Genomic DNA, 21,441 nt, shown 5'->3' on the forward strand with positions numbered 1-21,441 from the left:
GCTGGGTACACTGCGTGTGTAGCGTCTTTCTGACCTCAGGTAAGACTGACTAAAGGGATCACAGTCAGAAAAGCTTGGCTTGCTTCTCTCCAGCACTGTTGCATAAGTTTTCCTAGAATTTTAGAGGCTTTTCTTCTCCCCAGTAGTTGACAAACACTGCCCTTCAAGCTGATGTTGGTCCCTAATCCAACTGCTACACCACAGCACTAAGGGGCTATTTTTTCCCAGCAGGATCAATTTCGAAGTCAAGATCCTGGAACAGGTCCAATCAACAACCTGTTCAAAGCTGTGGGATATCCTGTGTGTCCTGCAAAAGCAGGACAGTTGCGAGTAAATAGTAGTAGTTACAGTCTTCTGTGAGAAGAGTCAATATTACTTTTCCAAAATAAGACTCAAGGATGTTGCAAGATAACAAGAACTAGTTTCTGTGTGCAAGAACCGACATGAACTACTAGCAGAATTACTGGCATGTGCAAGTACTTCATAAGATGGACTAGTCAATAGACACAAAAACTTTCCTCTAATTGAGACAGTGAAGTAAACTGGGTACCTACTGAGGAACCTTCCAGTAAAACTTGATTTTATAATCTTCTCAGAAGGTCTTCTGTCAAAAACCTTAAGGGCGTGCATGTATGTATCTTATTTTTATGTCTCCATTTCAGGATGGTGTGATCTTGGTTGCAGGCATCCCACCTCCATTAGATGCTGTGGGACATCATCTATGCAGCAGGTTTTAAGCTTTTCCCTGCCACTCCCATTCCCTCCTGCACCTCTAAAACTTGAAAGGAAGCACCTTGGTGGTGCTAGTATTACTCTTCCCACGAAGCTAAAGCAGAGCCTGACACAGTGGTCAGCACACTGGTCTTCAGACTGACAGGTATTTTCATTTTTGAACAAAGAAGAGGCAGGGGGGTGGTGTGGGGCAATGGGATGTGAACTTGAAAGAAGTTACACAGCCAAATCCTGATCACTCATCTGCGAAAGTCCCCACGCTTACCTCATGCACTTCTAAAAAGCAGCCAATACCGTGGAAAACTCAGCATTATGCCTAGCGTCAAGGCCAAATTCCAGTCAACTTAATCACATCCTGCTTGCCCTCTCTCTGCATTTTCAGTTGGTAAGGGTATTATTCTGACAAATTTCCTGTATGAAATGGCTGGGAACATGTCTGCTCTGCAACATCAAGCACAGATGCTGTTCTACCAACAGATGGCTGAAGTGATTCAGACCCAGTGGCTGAAGCACTCTGAGATACTCTAGAATAGAAAGGTGCTACAGAACAGCATTTCCCCCCCACTCCTTATTGTGGAGAAGAAATTGCATCACATTAATCCTTAAGTCCTGATGGCAACGCAGCACACTGTCACACAAGAACGTTGTCTGATCTGCAGCTTTCTATGAAAACTGAATCAGACTTTAAAAGTCGCTGGACTGCATGTGTCTCAAGGAATAGAGCTTCCTATCTGGTTTTCCACTTGACAGCAGGATGAGAAGCAGTTGCACATACCTCCATCAGACCACATAAAAAAAGTGAGGCCTGTCCGTGTTGCTCAATAACATCAATTTTTCTTGACTATAGTGACTTCTAATCACCTCCACCCCCTACACACTCTCAGAGGGGTCTGGTGTTCTCCAAGTTCCGTGTAACTCATGACCACCAACCCTGGTGCCTTCCTTCAAATCAAGGAGCCCCTGTCGCTTTTGCCCTCAGCTCTCCTGTTTCTGCAGTGCATTATCCCAAAACATAACACAGGTGCAGTTCAGCAGACTGCGATGAGGAGGCAGAAAAAGATCTGTGCATTGCACGCTCACTCCCTTTTCAAGTTGAGGAGGAGCACACAGACATGCACTCCATTCCTCGAAAAAGCAGGCACTCAGCACAGATGGGCACAGGTCTGAATATACACCCAGTTCCTTGTAAGCTAAGCCTCTGCTGAAGGAACGGATACAGTGGATGCCAGGCTGTGACTAGACAGTGAAGAAAAACATCACACAAAAACAACTGAAATACTACTCTCTGAAATACATGTTTTTAGAGAGAGAGAGAGAGAAATGGAACTGAGATGGGAGAGGAAAGCTACAGAAAGAACCAGAGACTCCACTGCACATGAAGAGCCTCTCAAACAAATAATCTGGTAGAAAATAAAGCAAGCAATATGTGCAGTATGATGCAGGGCAGCATCTCTACCCTATTCCCCTGGGAAGCTGCGTCTGCAGGTCTGTGCGTGTGTTTAAAGCCACCAGAGAAACATCACTCCGACCCACTCTGCCATCAGTCCCTCCCCCTTCCTCAACTCATATAATACAGAAGCTACCAGATATTTCTGCTCTGCTGCTAGAAAGTGGAAATGGAAACAGTTTTAAAATTGCTCATTTTTGACTTTATTTACAGAAGCTGTGTGAAGCACAGAATACTGCGCAGGCTACCCAAACGTTCCCTTTTTGTTCTGCAGAAAAAAAAAAAATCTAGTTAGTTTTACGCTGCCTTTTTAATCATAGCCACCATTCTTTCAGACAGTCAATGTTTTTGCACATTTACATTTCCCACTCGAGGGGGAAGGGAGAGACATCAGATTTCTTCAAATGCAGTTTTCAAGGTAAAGTGACTTCAAAACCTTGCTAACACTTTTTTTGGCACTGTATGAAAGAATAGGGTGATTTATTATGCCTCTTACTGCTGTCATTTACTAGAATCATATATCTATCAGAGAAGATTTAGAGACCTATTTGATCTCATACCCATGCAGAGTGTAATTAGATATCCTGAATTTCTGAGGCCACCTGACCAGACATATTTCAAAATGCCATTCTTCCCTCAAAAACCTCACATAGTTTAAGTAAAAGATGCTCTACTATAAAAAAAAAAAAGATCCTCTACTATAAAAGTATTCTCAGTAGGTAAGTTACTTACAAGATAAACTCTTCCTTCCAAAAGGGATTTGCAGCATTTTTGGCTACAGAGCTGGAAAACTTCTGCATAGGGTCATTCAACTGAACTATACACACAAGGTTTGTGCTGCCTGTAAGGGCAAGAAAAATCAATATCCAGTTATTAATATTCCATCCCCAGGAAGGCACACTTACTCACAAGCAAGTGAAGAACCCCCTTCCTTACATACTGCACTTCTGAAAGACTATCAGAAACACTTCTCACCCACTAACAGAATAAATTTCTCCCCTCCCCTCAGTTTGTACACCATCTACATTAATGGCAATGATCAAGACTGGGTCATTGTTGTCTACACACAGTTCTACACAGTGTGAAACATGATGACCCGATTTAAATTCTAGCATGAAGCAAAAAAGTACAGGCATAAGAAGATCAAAAAAGATGGGGAGATAGAATGAACAGCAAGGAGGTGGTGGTGTGAGTGTGAGGTGGGGAGGGAGTAAAGTTGCGTTCAGCTGCTTTAAAACACCCAGAAGTTTTCGAAGTTCCTACTGGCCACACACAGAGTGGTTTCTTTGGACATCAAAGCAAGCTGCTTCTCCTAGCAAGTGAACAGTGACAGCAGTGTTAATTAACAATGACTTTGCGGACTGTGGTTTTTAACAAGTTCATGGCATTTTAGAGTACTGGTGCAGAATTATCTCTACCTTGATCTTGGAATTTGATAGTGTGGCAAATTGGCATATTAAAGTAGTTATACTGTTGCTCCAAGGGGAAACAGTTTGCACAATGTGTTACTTTTAAAACAATTTCTTTTGTATGACTTTCACAGCATTAGAAATCATTTCAGTCCCAGGGTTCTAAGATATCAAGGAAAGTGGCTAAAAGCTCAGTATTGACTGTATGCAAAGCAAACAAAAGATATGCTGCCTCCAGTTCTCCAGAAGAATCTAGGTTTATAATTACTATCAGCAACTCCCAGTTGTCTTCTGGTGGTGCATCAGGGCTGTGGATGAGCCCTGTCTGAGGCACGGCAGCAGCTTGGGCCTGGCAAGGTTATTAGAGGAGACAAAGCACTATGTACACGCAGCTTATTTGAGATTCAAGCTGACCCTGGAGTAAGTAGTTTAGCTGCTTTCACAGCGCCCTGAGCCTGAGTTAATGAACCTGTGGCAGTTTTCTGTTAACACAGCCATATGTCTCTGTAGCCTGCTCTTGCTGCTAGCAGATCTCCGCAACCCAGGGCAGAAACGCCTGTATAGCTCTGCCTGAAACTGCACTGGAGTCACTGACCAACTGATACTGAACAGGGTATTTCAACATTTCTGCCCTGCACACCCTGGTGTACACAACTAACAATCTTTTCCTTAAGAGCAGAGATCATTTTTGCCCTAGATGATACACTGCAGACCATATAGTCCTAAATCTAGGATAATCTTTGTTTACATACACAAACTAAGGAGATAAAAACGAGCACAGCCCATAAGCAGAGGCCAGTCCTGCTACTCCCCAACCCTCTATCATGTATCTATGCAGGTCAGCCTGCAACACCGCATACTCTTACTAAGTCTCCGAGTTGCAATAGAATCATTAATTATTGCTGCAAGACAAGGCCAGGAAAAGGGAAGAGAACAATAATTAAAAGGCAGCAAGCTATGTCCAGAAGCTAGCATCTTCCCAGCTGTGCAGTTCTTCCACTGGATGTCAAGCGTATCTGCTGAACCCCACTATGAAGCTTTATTTCTCATGCTCAGTTCCAAAGCATTTACACTCCCAGAGTTGCTAGGGAACCAGCAAAGTTTCCTTCATCTCCTTTTAGAAGAGAGAACGGTGATTTTGCCTCTCAATATCTGAGTTCTCAAAGTAGAGCACACTAATGGTCCCCTTTTCCTCTCATTTTCAGAGAGCGGTCAGAGAGGCTTCCCATAAGACGAATCCCCTGTTGCATGCGCTGTAAGCACATAAAGGTGTCTCATCTCGTGAGTTTTAAAGGCAGCCAAAACGATATATCTGCTCTTTTGCAAAGCTTAATTTGCACTACAAAACTGCAGAGTAATAACAAATTCTGAATGAGGTTTTCCTGCAATCTACAGTTTCCAGCACAGTTTTAGTTATGTAGGACACTTCACTGCAAAGAGTTCCAGAACTGCTACAGAAATAATTCGTTTTTAAAAAACAGTCTGCAGAAAGTTACAGGGAAATCACTTCCAACCAGGATGAGCAAAGCAGCATTATGCAAAAGTCTGGGGCAGAAACCTATTACATCTAACTGAAAAAAGGAGTATAGCAAGTAGGATGTATTTATCCAAAACTAGTGCCTTGCCCAATTTAGAAGCCACAAGCTTCCATTAAAAAGACTGTTAAGGAATTGTTAGCGACCATAAATAACAGAGCTTCAAATTTCTATTTCCGCTGACAAAATCTGAAATGTGCTTGCTCATGCCTCAATCAGTGACACAGGCGTGCTTGCATTTGAAGAAGTCTTGGTACTTGTTAGGCAGGCTTGGTGCTTCTTTCCAAAATCAACAGTGCAACTTCACTAGGCGGTGACCTCCTTTTTGCCTTTATTCTTCACTTGCAAGAGGTACTCCCTCCCCTATCCACTGAGGTACTTTATAAGGGGGGAAAAAAATCCCCAACAAGAAAACACTACCTTTGAGGAGAGTTTACACAGAAGAGGAGAGTTTTAGATAAATCAGCAAATTGCTCAAAAGTAAAGCAAAGCAGCAGTAAAAATAAGGTAAAACTGAACCAAAGCAATGTCATTAAGAGCAGTTAATGGGAGAGCTGGATTTGAGCCCCTCATCTCGGCTACACCCAAAGAGATAACTTCTAGAAATTAAAAATAAATCCAGAAAATAATCAACCAACTTTATAAATATGCTCATTTCAATTTCAAAAATGATGGATTTGTTTATAAGAAGATCAAGATGTTTCAATACTTAAACCAAAACATACACAGTTTTGTACAAGCATAACTAAGTCTGTTTCTCAGAGTACAGCAATTTCTTACATGTCCTTTTGAGAGAAGGTTATAACCCAGAACTTCCAAATGATTTCAGCCAAACAGAAAAAACCCAACCCTGTTTAAAAACAAGCAGCATCGCATGAGCTACGCTACCTGCAGCACTGTGATCAGTTAGGTTTACCGCGACGTTCTTTACCAGCAGTTTGAGTTCATGAGCCCTTGGAGGTTTTGGCGGACTAGTGCCCTGAGGGAGAAGGCTTATGTTCTGTACATTCTGTGAAAAGCAAGCAGAACAAGACGGATCACGCATATGCAAATACAAAATACTTTTAACTTCTGTCACATCACTATACGGAAGAATGCGATGGGGTGTAACATCAACAGATAGCCACACAGGAGTTATGATCACAGAGCTTTCACTGCCAAAGGCTATATTGTTTTAAAGAATGCGTTCCAGTTGTTTCTGATCACCAAACGGTGTTAAACTTACTCGTCTGTGAGTCATGAATATATCATAAAAACACTAAGCAGAAGGACGCTTCTCAAAAGACTTAGGTAGGAATAAGACTTACCTGAACCTCCTTTATATCTGTAGGCCTTGTGCTCAACACTACAGATGGAGAAACTGAACTAAACAGGTTCTTCAAAACATCTCTGAGCGTTTCAGATATTGCACATGTCCCTGCTGTCTGTCCCTAAGAGGAAACAAACAATCATGCTTCTCAGAAGAAAGAAACTAAGGCAAAAATTAATTTGGTATATCTAAACCACCAAAGCTACCTAACATTAACTTCATCAGAGAGAGACATGGTTTCTGTTGCCACAACAAAACGTTAACAAGAGACCATGCAAATAATTACTTAAATTTCTATATTATGTGTGAAAGGAAAACTAGAAATCCACACTGAAAAAGTCACATGCTGTTCTGAGAGTTAGGAAGGCACAGCTATTAGCCACAAAACCAGAAGCTTCATTAACAGTTTGTAGCTTATGATGGTGTTTTAAAGTTTTTGCATTGCTTTGCACCCCACTGAGAGAGCAGATCAGGTCATCAGATAAGCAGATCGGCACTGTTCCACCGATTTAATGGGAGTTATGCCAGGCTGCAACAACTGAGAAGCAGCTAATCCTGTGCTGCACTGAAAAAAATATTACAGCATCTCTTAGACGTCTTCAATCTGGCTGAAAAGACTGCTGCTCTGGGGGATGGACTCGCACGTTTGTGCATTCAAAAATCTCATGACAACCTGCACTTAGCACCACTATCTCTGAGGGATCAGAACAGACCACAGATTTTGCTTACACACATAGCTTCACACGATTAATTCTAAGGTGTATGAAGAAGGTGAACCGCCCCTGCCCTCCCTGTGCCCCTGGAGAAGCCTGCTTCCCATGTCACACTCCTCAGAAAATTTCTTCTGTTCAGTTACCTACAGGGAGTGGATTTTTAAATGAAGGTATCACAGAAAGGCGAGTCTGATACCCAACAGCTCTGAAGGTAGCACAAGAGAGATCTCAGTGAGGTTTCTTTTCTAAAGAAAAATTGAAGTAGGAGACAAAGATCTGATCTAAACAACAGAGGACTCGCTGGTCTTTTCTCACCTGAGAGACATCACAAGACTTTAAAAGAAAGGCAAGTGGGGGACTGAAGGTCTAATCCTGGCAGATTGCTTTGTTAACACCGTGGCTGCGCACCACCAGCTTTTGGCGCTACCCGACCCGCGCTGGTGCAGCCACGCGGCACAATGAAGCCACCGGGCAGCGACGGCTCAAGCCTCAAAACGACCGCATCTCCGGGAATGCAGCAGAGCACAGGCTTTGCTCTGCCACGCTGGACACCCCACACCACGCTCGTCCATTACAGGAGCTCTCAGCACGAGAGGCAAGCTGTCCTTTCAAAAGCCTCTGTCCTTTCCTAAGTGTAGAAGAATGATTGTGCAATGACTTCTGCGCTCCTAAAGGTGTGCTTGCAGCTTGCACAACAGGTCAAACAGATTTGGAGTAACTGCCCTTTCCCAATTATCCCAGTGTTACAGACACATTTAGGGTGTTTCATTAAAATCCCAGGAATGCTGCGTACAGAAATCCTGTTTCACCGCCTTCTTACCTAACCACCCTTTGATGACAGGGCGCTACAGTTCAAAACATACAACAGCATCGACCAGTCCCACAGAAATTCTGCTTCGTTCACACCGTGCTCATTCAAACAGCTGCCAAGGAAAGAGGCAGCAACACCTTCTCCACAAGTATTCTTATACTTTAAAAAATACTAAAGTAAATTAGGCTGTCTGAAGCTGAAGCTTCAGTAATTTCATTGCTTATGCCATTAAAATAAGCAGGAAATTGTGGTTAGTTTTCAGTAGTTGGGAGGTAATTTCCCTCTCCTGCCCTTACCTAAAGAGTGTTTGATGAAGAACAGTGTCAACTTGTAAAATACCAGCCAACTCTCGCTTTGCCACCAACCTAATCAGACGCTGTTGTTATCACTGAATAACAAACAACAATAGTAATTTGACTTCTACTCGTAAGTATTTTCTGACGTTTCCATAGTTATTTGGAAAGCAGTTTGGCTAGAGAGCCTCCTGTCAGCCCAACCTCATTTTTAGCCATTCTTATTTGTAAAGTAATGCTCTATCATGCCACCCTCATTGCCCCACGGCAAGCCATAACAGCTTAACCGCCAACCGAAAAGGCTTAGACAACATGTTTTACTTTGGATTTGACATGTGCTAGGGGCATACAGCCAGCTACCACAGCCAGCTTGGGGCACACCAGCACATGCAGTCACCACATGCTAACCCGAGTCCTGCCAGTCAGCCAGGCTGCCAAATGCAACTCAGGTTCACCCAGCTATTATCAACAGAAAATAGGTTATTATACCCACCTTGTTTGACTGATCGCAAAACCACTGTGCAGATAATCACAAACAATTAAAGGTATTTATTTGTACACACAATATTGCTTCCAAAAGAGGAAAAAACAAGACATGAAAGCTGACATTTAAGTCTAGGAGCTGAAGCAATTTCCAAGGTGCAGGTTGCTCACAGGTTTTAGCTCTTTGTTTATTGCCTCCCCTCTTCCCTAAGTGCTAATAGAAACTTCAAAGTGAAAATAAAGCCCTTAACTACTAAGAACTTAACAGACTCATTTCAAAAATATGGGCAAAGCCCAACAAGTTGCAACTCCTTTGCAATCCTGGACTCAGGCATCTCTCAAAAAGCTGGTTGTGAAGTCCAGTAACTGTACCAGAGCCATCTGCATTTGTCAGTGAGTACTTAATGACAGTTCAATATGTGGATAATCAGCATGCCACCCCGATGCGTGAAGGCCATTTACACAGCTATGCGTGCACAGTAAAATCTACATTAAAACATACTTCAAAAGACTCGTCTGTCTCTAGCTACGAGTTTCACATTTTTGCGTACAAAAACCATGGTAATAAATTCCTACAATTCTAGGTCACTCAGTACAGGTCTTTAGAAGCAGCTCTACTATCCAATAAACCTATTTTTTAACGAGGCCTTCAGTAGGAAAACCAACTCCACAAAACACAAGCAACTGTTCACCCATTGTTGCAAGAAAGGCTTAAGTCACCAAGTTTGTGCCAAAAAAAAAATCCAATTGTGAAGGGTCAAAGTCAGAAGAGACCCTCAGTCATGATGAAACTCTTTCAGAGCATGTCCCAGTAAAAATCCCCCAATGAACCAGTGTTTACTAAGATAAGGTGCAATTCCAAAGCCATCAAGATATTTTTAAATCACTCATCATTTCCTTAAATAATTTTATTTTTTCAGAGCTGCTTCCAAACTATTGTTGCCAGATTTCAAAACTGATCTAAGTTACGGAAGGGGCAACTTTGTCATTACTTTGCTGGGAATATCATTACAATTGTTGGGGTTTTTTTTTTGTTATTTTAGAAGCGCTCTATTTAGAAACAGATATTTTTCACACCTTTGAATTTGGGTGAAAAACATTTGCCAGGTCACTTTTCTGTCAAATGCAGACTTGATTTATCTTTAATGCTTCAGTACTCTTGAGAAATGCTCCTAGAGGTCAGAGAGGTAGGGTTTTGACAGATGAGCTGCAGCAGATTTCACTAAAGCAGTTCAAGATGGCACTGCTGACAGGTAACTGCCCCATGCTTCCACTGAAGGCAGCCAACAGAAAGAAATGGGCATTTTTGCTTCAGCTTTTCCAGCCTTACCTGATACCTTAGCTCTAGACACTTCTACTGTTAACCTAAAGCATTGCACTGGATTTAGCATCAAAGCGACGAAGACCCATCTTCTTTACCATTACAAAATATAAAACTTACTGACTGACCTCCTGCACTGTTGGCTGGATTTCAAAGTTTATTTCATTGGCGTTAATGAGGAACCACTCAACTTTGACATCTTCTCCTTTGTCTTTCACATAGAGCTGAAGCTGCGGATAGGAAAGCAGTTATTGGAGAGTGTTCTGGTGTCCTGTAAAGAAATTGTAGGTCAAGCTCCATACTAAGGCTCGCCAAAGGAAGAATGATACCAGTTTCTGAGTAAGCAAATTCAAAGTGACAGCCTAAGAAGGCGGAAGCAGGCAGGGTATTTTTGTTCTATACATCCAAGTAGTCTACCCAATGTGTTATTTATCTACAGTCTCCTAAAGAGGCAGCTTAATTTATGAATTTATCACTTGCCCCAGAGGGAAACTGTAATATCATGAAACGTTTTACCAGAGTTAACATAAGCTTACATGCATTTTGCAAACAGGAGGTTCAGCTGCAGGGTGAGATGTAACAAAAGGAAGAAAGAGAACAACACTTAACACTTTACCTGCAAGTGAAGTGGAGACAGCTTCACGCTGTACGACTGACCTTCTGCCGCCGCGGGCGAAGTATCTGAGACAGTGACAACAAATTTAACGGAATCTCCCACAACATTGCAAGAAACCACCTAAAGAAAAAGGGGTGGAGGGAGACAAAGGAAGAGAAAAACAGTTTAGTCTTCAGAAGAAGGTTTGGTGAAGGCAAGAAAGGACCTAAGAAGAGGAAGGACTTTAAGCTACCAGAATTATGCTAAACTCCATAGGTGGGAGATTTCTAAGCAATTTCATTAATGTCCCTACCTGCTTCTGTACATTTACTTCTAAAAAACACAGTTCAAGCGTTTGCTTCTGGACAAAGAATTTAACACTTGGCAATTCTAATATTTTCCATAATTCCTTTTGTATTGTTATTCAAAACAGAAGTAACTCCTCACCTGACAAAGAGTCCTTTGTGTTTCGCCTATCTATGTATTAAAAGCTCACAGATCAAAATTTTGCATAAAGGAAGCAAAGAAGTTTGTTCTTCTTCCTATTCTGCTCCAAACTAAGTATCCAACCATAAGACAGCTGGTTTTATCAAACAAGATTTGGTTTAGCGGTATCTTACAAATGTGAAACTTCGGCATAACCCTGCTGATGAAGAGGATTCTGCTTGAGTAATTCCAGTTCCCAGTGGGGTGGGGAGGAGCAGAAGCCTTTAAAAGTTTATTCAAGTCTGTGACTAAACCAAGAAGGCCCTGAAATTTGGCGTCGAAGCTAAATGACTGGGACAAATTTGTATGTCGCTTGACTGCAATATACTTCATTCAATACACTCCCTCACTTTTATGAGCAGTAATTTAACCTGTTATCACAATGAGTTTACAAACACTGAGTGTTTTTCCCTCCCTCTCATCTGCGAACCGACTGAGGTGCCAGAGCTGCTGTGCAAAATTCCTAGAGTGTGCAGAAAGTGCCTGGCAGCACAGGAAACCTCAGGAACACAAGTCAGAAATCACTCATTATGCCATAGAGAGAAGGTCACTAAGCAGAGCTGTTGCTTTGCTGGTTGAAGACAGCTGCTTGTCACTGTCCCTGTGTGGTTACTGTCCGCACAGCTCCACCACTGCAAAGGATAGCTGAGCACTCCTTGGACCGACTCAGGCAAAGTTAACTGGATTAATGCAATGCGCAGACAAATAATTCGCTGCAAGATTTGTTTGACGGAAACTCTGCACATATACTATTAAATTATGTTTGCGCACTTATCGCTTCACTTACGGGCACTGGAATTGAAGCTGAAGGCTTTAAAATGAATCATGTACCTTCTGGAAGATCCTTATCAGTCTCTCCTTAAAATATATTTTATCTCCCAAGGCTCTATAGCATACATTATAAGAAGCACTCAAGCATTAGCAAGGGCTTCAGAGCACATCCATTAAGGTGACTTAATGACAAAGGAGCGGGGCTAGGAGGTGGACAGGACAAACTAAAATCCCAACCACACCCACAAGTAACAAGATTTGCCTTTTCAAGCTTGTCTTCTGCAAATAATAGTTTAGAAGTGGACAAATCAATTTCCCTCACCTTTCCTCTTCCCCAAAGTCTAAATTCCTTTAGAAGTGATTTCTGACCCTTAATCCCACATAATCAACACAAACACCCACTGATATAATACAGCATGAAGAATTTCTAAGCATTTTAAATGGCTAACGAGACCAAAGAACCTAACGGCTTATTTTACTTGTAGTCAAGTTGAAACACAGAATCACTCCTTTCATTCACGACGATGGTTTGGCACGGTGGATCTTTAGACACTTCAAAAATGAATAGGTTCTTCCCTCTTTTTCAAGGGCAGAGGAGGGAAAAGGACAGGTCTGATACAACAGCTGCTGACACTTCCATGTCCTAAATGCAAAGGTTTATCATTCATGCACATTTCATCCACACACACATAGGAAGTTCAGTGCATTGAGAACAAGTTGGACTTGCTGCACAAATGATGCAGAGCCATTTGTCTGGAATTTCTGGATGTCTAAGAGCCAAGGTTGTCAGGTACACAGTTGACTACTGCTTTAAAAAAAAAAACAACACGTGGCAGGAGAGTTCATAGATGAGTTCACGTGCCACTTTTTTCTTAATCATGTTTACTTATAAGTAAAGGATGGAAACAGACACCGCAGGCGGTGGAACTCTCACGTGTCTTTCTACACCTTGTCAAGAGATACTAAATCCATTTTTTTATATTTGTATCTTTAGTTTAGGAGCCCAAATTAGCAGAGTTTGGGCCTTTAGTCTCCTTGATTAATTTATTTTCTGCTAAGACATCTACCAAGTCCTACTCCTCTTCTTTCCTTACTTTACTATTAAAGTAACTGTGGTCTTCAGGTACAGAGGTCTGTTAAATTTTAATCCAATCAGAAAAAGGAGAGGTTTCACATTTGTTAACGGAAAATAGTGTCTTTATATCAGGTGAATCCCTTTGTTCTGGGAGCAGGATGGATTATAGAGTCAGAATACTGAGAGAAACAGAGTTATGAGCTAGAATTTGAAGAGAAAGCAATACTATTTTCATCTAAGATGCAGCCACAAGTGCTAAGAAGTTGATTAAAGAGACCACAACTGCCACTTCCCTTTTTAAGTGACATTCCTTTAGAAGTGTAGCAGATGATTTTGATAGACCAGAGCAGAACTATGTAGGTCATTTCCCCCAGAACACTCACATGAAGTAAAATACTGAAGCTTCCTGTGCTACGCTCCTCGTCCTCCATGCCCCCATCCAACCTGCTTCCTCAAATTCATTTTCTCTGCACAGATGAAGAGCAAGAGAAGGAAGGGTCAGGCAAAGCATCCCTTTCTGGTCAACAGAGGAGAGAAAGAGGAAGGATAGATGTTCACAAGAAAACAGCAGCACCTGAACTCATGGGAAGGGATTTTCTCTTCAACTGCATTTATCTTCCTCATCTTACTCTCTCCCATCTCTCCTTACCAGGGACATCCCCGGTCATCAACACTTTTGTGTTTCAGAGTCTAGAAAACCTGTCATTTTTATAACAAACCGCTCTTTAAAAATTAAGCCCTTGCACCACCACACAGTGACTGTGGCCTGCTAATTCTGGACTCCCAGAGGGGTCACACTCCAGCTCTCTTTTCTTATCTTACATCTGGACAAGCAAGACTTCCTAAACTAGCAGGAATAAGGTGAGGTGAAGTAGCAGCACAAAGAAACCAGGACTTTTCTACCAGCAGGACCAAGGTGTTTCCTATCTCCAGCAACTCCATGGCTCCAGCCTCCTCCAGCACAAACATGCTGTCACCAGCCAAGGTCTCTCCACGTGCTTTGGGGCTCTCCCATGGAAGGTATTCACGACCCTTCCTCAGGGCCTTTGCTGGTACAGCTGTGCCCCTGCTCCTCCTCCTCAGACCTCTGCTGTCCCTCCCCACACTCAGCTGACTCCTGGCACTTGATCACCCCCATGCCAGGGTTATTCTTGCTGTCTCCTCAACACCCTCCAGCCTCTCCCGCCCCACCGTCTCCATCCCCAACCGCACTAGTCCCCGATGTGGGTGAGCTGCCAGGGCAAAACCTCTCGACCTGGGTGGGCTCTGTTCCCCGTCTGCCCCATGCTGGCATCCAGCTCCAATGAGCTGCAGATGCTGTAACACACCTTGCTTACACGTATCTAAAATTGTTGGTACAATTATCCTAAAAAAGAAAAAAAAAAATCTCTTTCAGATAAACAACTGCAGGAACAAAGGAGACTGAAAGAGCACTACTGTTGGAGTAAGACAAATATTTTTCTGAGAAACTCAAGTATCTGAACTCGTGTATCCACAGCTATTAAAGCCCTTCCCTCTGCTTTGCCCTCCCTCTCTATATCTTGACTTGTTCCCTTTGCGGTTCCTCTGGACAGAGCTGCACAATTTCAGTTTCTTCCCTTCCTGAAGCAGCAGCAGAAGCTGCTTCACCTCAGGGAGCACCGGAGTGCCTCTGCTCCTCCCACGTGGCGTCCTCTCGCCTTCCAGTTTCACTTTTGGTGCTGGCACCCATCGATTCGTGCACTACACACGGCCTTTTCCTCACTCCTCACTCCCCTCCTCACGTGCAGCAGCAGGTTCCCTCCCGCGGCCAAGGGAGGGGTGGAGGGCTGTTACTTCAGGGGAAGTTCTGATAGCTCTGCCACCAAAGGTCATCCTCACCTTCCCCAGGCCCTGACTGCACCACCTGTCCATGTGGGATTACACGCCTTGATTGCTTTTTCTCCTGGAAGGAAATCAGTTTAACTGCATTTGGTATTTATTCCCAGAAACGGCAAGTTACTCAAGGTTACTCAATAGTATGTAATACAAACCTTTAACGTTTTCACAAGAAAGTGAGTATACACTGTGATGCAGCCATGCAGTTAAAAATGCGTCGATCCCAACTGTAGGGACCAGCACGCCATTAGATTCAGGACCTCCACCATTTCTCATGTTTCCTTAGGAGTACTACTCTGAGAAGGAGAAGGCTCTTCTTTCAGCACAGCAAACTTATCTTGTCAACAGCCACACAGGCTCTTTGTGTGCTCAGCTTAAAACCTCACCATAAGAAAATTCTCCAGTGAGAAACTTCTGCCTTTTCACAGTCATAACACTCGGCTGTTCAGAAGAAGAATTACACCATCTTCCTTGGTTACCAGAGCCTGCACATTAACTTCTGGAGGGGGTTTCTGTAGCTTATTCACCATTCCCTCTTTACCCAAGCGGTTTACTAAGCAACACAGACAAACTAAAGATGACAAATGCAACATTTAACCCAGGCACAGCTAGGGGTGGATTTTCAGAGGCTAGTATCAAAACGAGTTTGCCTTCAACTATATAACAAGACAACTCCCGACCATTTTTCCAAAGAGGTGGTAAACATCAGGGTTAAGGCAGGATGAGTGATGGAATGAGTGCAGGAGAGAGAGTTATCATGTCAGCAACAGAAACAAAGCAGAAGCTGATAAAACAAGTGAATTTATTCATTTCTTTGAGACTGACAGACAGACAAATTCAAAAAAGTACAAAAAGGGGAATAGAACAAACAAGCAGGGAGTATAAGGAGATAGGACAGGAAGAATTTTCAATCCGCCTATCAAGTAAAGTGAATACCAAACAGTGCTAGGACAGGAAGCAGTATTTGTATTTAAGAAGGTGGTAAATAAATGAATACCAGAAATAGACTTGCTATTTTGGCCTCACTAACACGCAAGTCTTTGCAAACAATTTAAGAGACAGCATATCTGAAGACACAGAGACAAGCGGAAGACAATAAAATGCAGGAGAGGTTGGCCAATTTGTGCTACAGTAGCTTGGAGAGAGAGTCAGTTGTGGAGACACAGGCAGATCACGCCGTCATGGTGCCAAGGCATCCCTGACCCCTGTGCTGAGCTGCCAGATGTGGCACAAGCCCACACACATCTGCAGTAGCAGCTGGAAGACAGGCAGGCTATCTGACAGTGCCAAACCCAGTATTATCTCCACTGAAGCAAACAAATCCCCACCTTGAGGTCTTCCTTTGACAAGACACTCGGTTCTTAGGTAGATCCATTATGTTGTCTTGTCTATTTTAGAAGGGTCACCCCACTGATAATCGTTCCCATGTTAAGGTGAAAGGGGGTGTGTCTGAAAGGGAGAGGACAGTACAGTGAGAAGGGAGGTGAAAGCTGGAAGCAAGTTATGAAGCAGCCTGTCAGGCACCAACCCTATTGTACTGTTAAGGTCCAAAATCTCTCAGCAGAAATCTGAAAGAAAGTGTGATGCTGAGGAAAGTGAGCTGGGAAGCTGCAATATAGAAGAAGATTAGGACATCACACAAAAAAGCTGAAAAAGAGAAGAGAAATGCAATTCAACGAAGACTAGAAGAGAAATGCAATTCAAAATACAGAGCGTCTGTGTATGAGAATTAACAAATACTACTCCTATAAAGGGCCGCTTACCACTGGGAGACACCAAAGGAAGAGAGACTTGGATGCATCAAGTCAGTTTCAGTGTGAAGCAGCCACAGGAGAGGCAGATCGGAAGCCCAAAACACATCAAGAAAGTACTTTCGGAGACACAAAGAAGCAGTAATCCCCTTGCATGGTGAGACCTCACCTGTACTGCTGTGTGTCACTTCAATCATCAAGTTCAGAAAATGGATTTAACTGGAGCTGCTGCAGAGAGTGAGCGCATAGGAGCGACTCAGGACACAGGACAACATCATGAAAGGAGACTTGTAGTAACACCTTATTTAGCCGAGGTAAAAAAAGGCTGGAAGGAAATATAATTCCTTCATAATGTATTTACTGACAACAAGCACCACAGAAGAAAAGTAAATACATTAAGGATAAAGCACTATAATAGTACAGAAAGTAAAAAAAAAAAAAAAAAAAAGGTAAAAAAGCTGCATGGGCCATGATTCCACTTTGGTTTGTAAAAAACCCCAGTCATTAAAGCAGCAAAGATCCAGGACAGCTTTTCAAACAAAACAGGGAGTTAAAAGCCAATAGGAACTGCACATGACGGTCAGGGCAACTGACCCCACCAAAAATAATCAGAAATAAACACACCTACATAACTAGGAATGAGTCCCAGTTAGTAATATAGTGGTGATGACAAGAAACCAGTCTTTCCTGGAGCAGAAAGCAGCCTTTGCTGCACAATGCCTCTACCTACTTCAGAGCAAGCGGAGCTGAAGCCTCAATGCCCCAGCGTGGCATGGACACAGGCTGCCAGCTTGCAGCAGGGTGGCTGCAAACAAAGTGATACCAAGACAAAGCTACGACAGCTGCGTGAGTGGATAAGGCCTTTTTGGGCATGCTGCACAGCCCATCAGAAAACAGGACCTCTCATAAGCATGCTAAACAGTCCTCCTTTCTCTCCACCATTTCCCCCAGCAAGATTCATCACACAAAAATTAACATGAAGCTTTCATATCTACCGTTGCCTGTTGTGATCCAGGACGGTCATTTCCTGTACAGCAACTTACTATCAATCATTAAAAGAACGGCACTCTGGGGGCATTTTCCTCCTTTCTATTTAAGCATGAAGCAGGAAAAGAAGTGAGACTTCTGTTGTAGTCTGCTCTGTCTAAACCCTTTGTGCCAAGTCCCTAACAAGAGAACCATCTTTTTTGTGGCCGTGACGTTCAAAGCCTCTGGAAATAGACTGCAGTAATGGAAAGGTTGGCAGAACTAGCTAAGAGTATTGCTAATGTTTACTTTATTAAAACAAAACAACCAACACCACACAATGAAAACAGGCCTCTTCATTCTATATATTTAGGCTCTGGCCCAAAATTGGAGTGAAGGCGACGTATAAATAGAGTCTTTGTCAAGACGCGGTGTGGTGTAACCTTCAGCCACAGAGCAGCTCTGTCCCTATCACAATGGCTTTGGCCAAGCTCACAACCAGCAGCTTCCACAACCGTGTCTGCAGCACCACAACCATGTCAGCAGTGCGTGTGTGCACTGTGGAGCATACAACAGCCTTACAACTCTCAGCTTCTCCAAGGCAAGGACAGTGTGTATACACCTATGGACTGCACGTGTTGGCATGCGTCCCGGCCATAAACAGGGCTGCCTACAGTAATATAATAATTACAGTCTGGCTGGCAATCCTGTATTGTTTCAGAGCAAGACTGCACGTGAGCCTTCCCAGGCAGGAGGCTCGCTCCCAGCACCGGGCAGGCCCATCACCTGGGTGTGCTCCAAGGCCCAGCACTCAAGAGGACAGAGGATCACCCACCACAAAAGACATACCACAGCGCTCTTATCAGCATACAGCTGCATTAAAGTGTCACACATCCCATGTTTACTGCTATTTTGCTCTCATCCTCAATCCTCAGCTTCCTTTGATAACCACAACCTCTCCGATGCAAGGTCAAATACATATTTGAAACGACATGCAATAAATCAAACCCTGGCTGCTGAACCAAGACACCTATACACTCTTGCCATACAGATCACAAGTAAAGCAGCCTGTTGAACTGATTGCAGGAAAACAGTCTTGTGCCAGCTTATGCCTCAGGCAAATGCAGAGCTCTGTGGGATGCTACAACAATGACAAACATGCAGCATATGGTCACAAGCTCCATTCAGAGCTGGTCACATCGGCAGTGAGTTACAAACGTTGTATCGCAAGTTTGAGTTTGGACAAGCTGCAGAGAGATTTCAATTTCATATGCAAAGATTAAGACTTTGAAGAGCAGGGGTGAGAAAATACCACAGAAAAAAAACCTTTTGGACTCTTCGTATATGGAATATGTAAGAGAGACAATTACCATATGAGAGGACTCCTGAGGTGTTTAGAGAAAGAGTGCCACTCTAGGGTTATTATACACTGAAATCCAAATAAATATTCAGCTAGTAACTTAACGGAAGGAGTAGGAATAATTCACAGAAATTTTTCCAGCAGCTGTGCACAAGATTATGGAAATGGGGTTTGGGACAGTTCAGAACAAGTCGGTTTACGTAAGCAAACCTGTTTTCATCCAATACATTTTTAAATGTGCTTATATTGGTTTAAGCTGCTGCGAAACCACATTAGATTGCTGGCTGCAGCATAACAGCTCGACTCACATGCTGAAATGCCTCAAAACCAAGGTCAGACAAGGACCAGAGACTGCACAAGGGAGGGAGAGTGCTGGATAGCAGAGCCACAGGTAGAGGAGAGCAAGAGAACAGCCCTACAGCAGCCAGCAGTTCCCTGGGCTTAGGCTGTTGCGGAGCCAGCACTCGCTACCTTCTGCTGCACAAGTTTAACCACAGCAGGTTAAGGTGCCCACAGGGCACCGTGGGCACTAACTTATTCGCTGCTATGGCAGTCAGAATCTACATTTAAACAATACAGAAGTTAACTGAGGACTGCAGCAGAGACGTTCCCAGTGGTGCAACATGACTTCACGGAAATCCAGGACTGTAGCATCGTGCCTTGGTTCTGGCATGCAGGCAAGACCAAAAGAGGGTTTTAGCCTTGAAAGGCAGCTCTCATTGTGGTCCAGCCATGGGCATGGTACTTTTGAGCACAGAGCTTGCCACATGCACCCCTGCTGAACTTCGACGCTGGCCAAGGACAGCTCGCAGACCCAAACCTCTTAGTCATCTCCCATGCAAACTCATTTGCAGCCCTGCCCACTTCCCAGCAATGTTTTAGACAATGCACTGCAATGCACTGGTTTTTGTGCTGTTAGTCGCTAGCTTTTATTTGTAGCAGATCTCCCTTGTTGCTGGGTTCACACATTATACAACACACCACTTTTAGATCTAGCAGTCCCCTCTCCTTAAAATTTCCCCTCACGGTGTCTTCCAGTGGCATGGAGTTAAGATTAGAACCAACTCTACAGCCCTACCAACTCCAGTCTCTCTAGTCCCACTGCTGGGGCAGGGACCACTGGTACAGGAAAAGAAGGAAAAAAAAAAACAAACAAAATAAAAAAGGAAGAAAAAGAAGAGAGAACAAGTGCACAAATAACTTTACAGGTTGGCAATCCCCAGGTGCCACCAATCAGGGTGTGCATATAAGCTGTGTATCAGGCAGATAAGTATGCATAGTTTTCAAAGGAATCATGATAGAGCAGCTTAACATCTAAACCAAAATAACAAAGCAAAACAAGAAAAGCATTAGGCTAATTCGATGCAGATGCCTAAAGCTGAGCACCAGTTCAGACGTGAGTACAGCCACTAGGAAGAAAATGCAGAAGCTATCATTGCTAATAAGCATACATATATTTATACCCTGTTCTAAGAGCCACATTCTGCCTTATTTCAATTTTATACGCACTAAGCATGGGGAAAATCACTTCACAGTATGTGGGGTAGGGGTGGGAGAGGAAGGAAGAGACCATTTGCTCTTCACTGAATACAGGATTCGGCAGAGTCAAGACTTCACTCTCATGACTTTGCACCTGTCCCACTGATCTTTACCCAGCTCTGACTTCTGAAACAAACCAGTAATCAGCCACACAACCAGCAAGAGACAGACAAAGATGTTTTCCTCTCTCAGAGGAGAAGTGACCCTTTCCTTCTTCATTATTTCCCCACCACACGCTTCAGCAATAGGATGGGGAACCATCCTAACGATAGTAGGGGTGGGGGGAAAGGGCTGCTGTGTTCTGAGTTCATTGCAGATGTACCTAAAAACTTGGTATAACCCTGGTTATTGTTCATTTAGTAGAAGCCCTGGAGCACACTCTGCTCATGACTTGTAAACCACATTGATTTACTTCTTTTGCACAGGTTGATTAGACAGGCAGCCTTCTACCAGCCTCAACAAACTTAGGTCAAGAGTACAGAAGTATTGACAAATAAAACTCCCACGGATGCCAATAAGAAAATTTAACATTTCCTGTCCCAAAGCACACTGAAACAAAACCAAACTGAAGTTTACCTTCTCTTGAGCTGACTTTACAACACTAACAACTTGTTTAACTGCTAGCTCAAGCGGTTCTGGTGGGTCATCTTCCTCAAATGTAAGCAACTGTGAATCCTAAGAAAGAAGAAAAAAAAGAAGCATCGTTAGGTGATGAACTTATCACTTGAAAACAACTGATAAAAATGCACTGCCAGCAAAGTTCCTGGAAGAACCAGAGACGGAACTACAAATGTATGTCAAAGTTTTATGTATTAATTGCACGACAACTCACTACATAATACAGGGTAGAGCCTGAAAACCTATACTTAGGACATAACTACGGGCCTAATCATAAGTCATCCTTCACTGCAGCGGAACATCAAGGTACACAGCAGAGGGTGAAGGCCACGAACGGCGACCGAGTTCAGTGAAACCGTTCTACTTGAGG

The 21,441-nt window shown here is 43.2% G+C and overlaps 1 protein-coding gene across 2 annotated transcripts in view; it reads right to left on the reverse strand.

The window, feature by feature from the left end:
* C2CD2 (C2 calcium dependent domain containing 2) overlaps positions 1–21,441 on the reverse strand; it is a 37,810-nt gene that overhangs the window by 14,170 nt on the left and 2,199 nt on the right. For both annotated transcript variants that reach the window (XM_086618309.1, XM_086618318.1), the window contains exons 2-7: positions 21,030–21,128; positions 10,670–10,789; positions 10,182–10,283; positions 6,431–6,553; positions 6,012–6,132; positions 2,912–3,020 (exon numbers count right to left, since the gene is read on the reverse strand). In XM_086618309.1, coding sequence (XP_086474435.1) covers positions 2,912–3,020; positions 6,012–6,132; positions 6,431–6,553; positions 10,182–10,283; positions 10,670–10,789; positions 21,030–21,128 — 674 coding nt within the window. The remainder of the gene's footprint in view (positions 1–2,911; positions 3,021–6,011; positions 6,133–6,430; positions 6,554–10,181; positions 10,284–10,669; positions 10,790–21,029; positions 21,129–21,441) is intronic.

This window comes from Tauraco erythrolophus, chromosome 1 (assembly GCF_009769465.1).
Source record: "Tauraco erythrolophus isolate bTauEry1 chromosome 1, bTauEry1.pri, whole genome shotgun sequence".
NCBI classification, from domain to species: Eukaryota; Metazoa; Chordata; class Aves; order Musophagiformes; family Musophagidae; genus Tauraco; species Tauraco erythrolophus.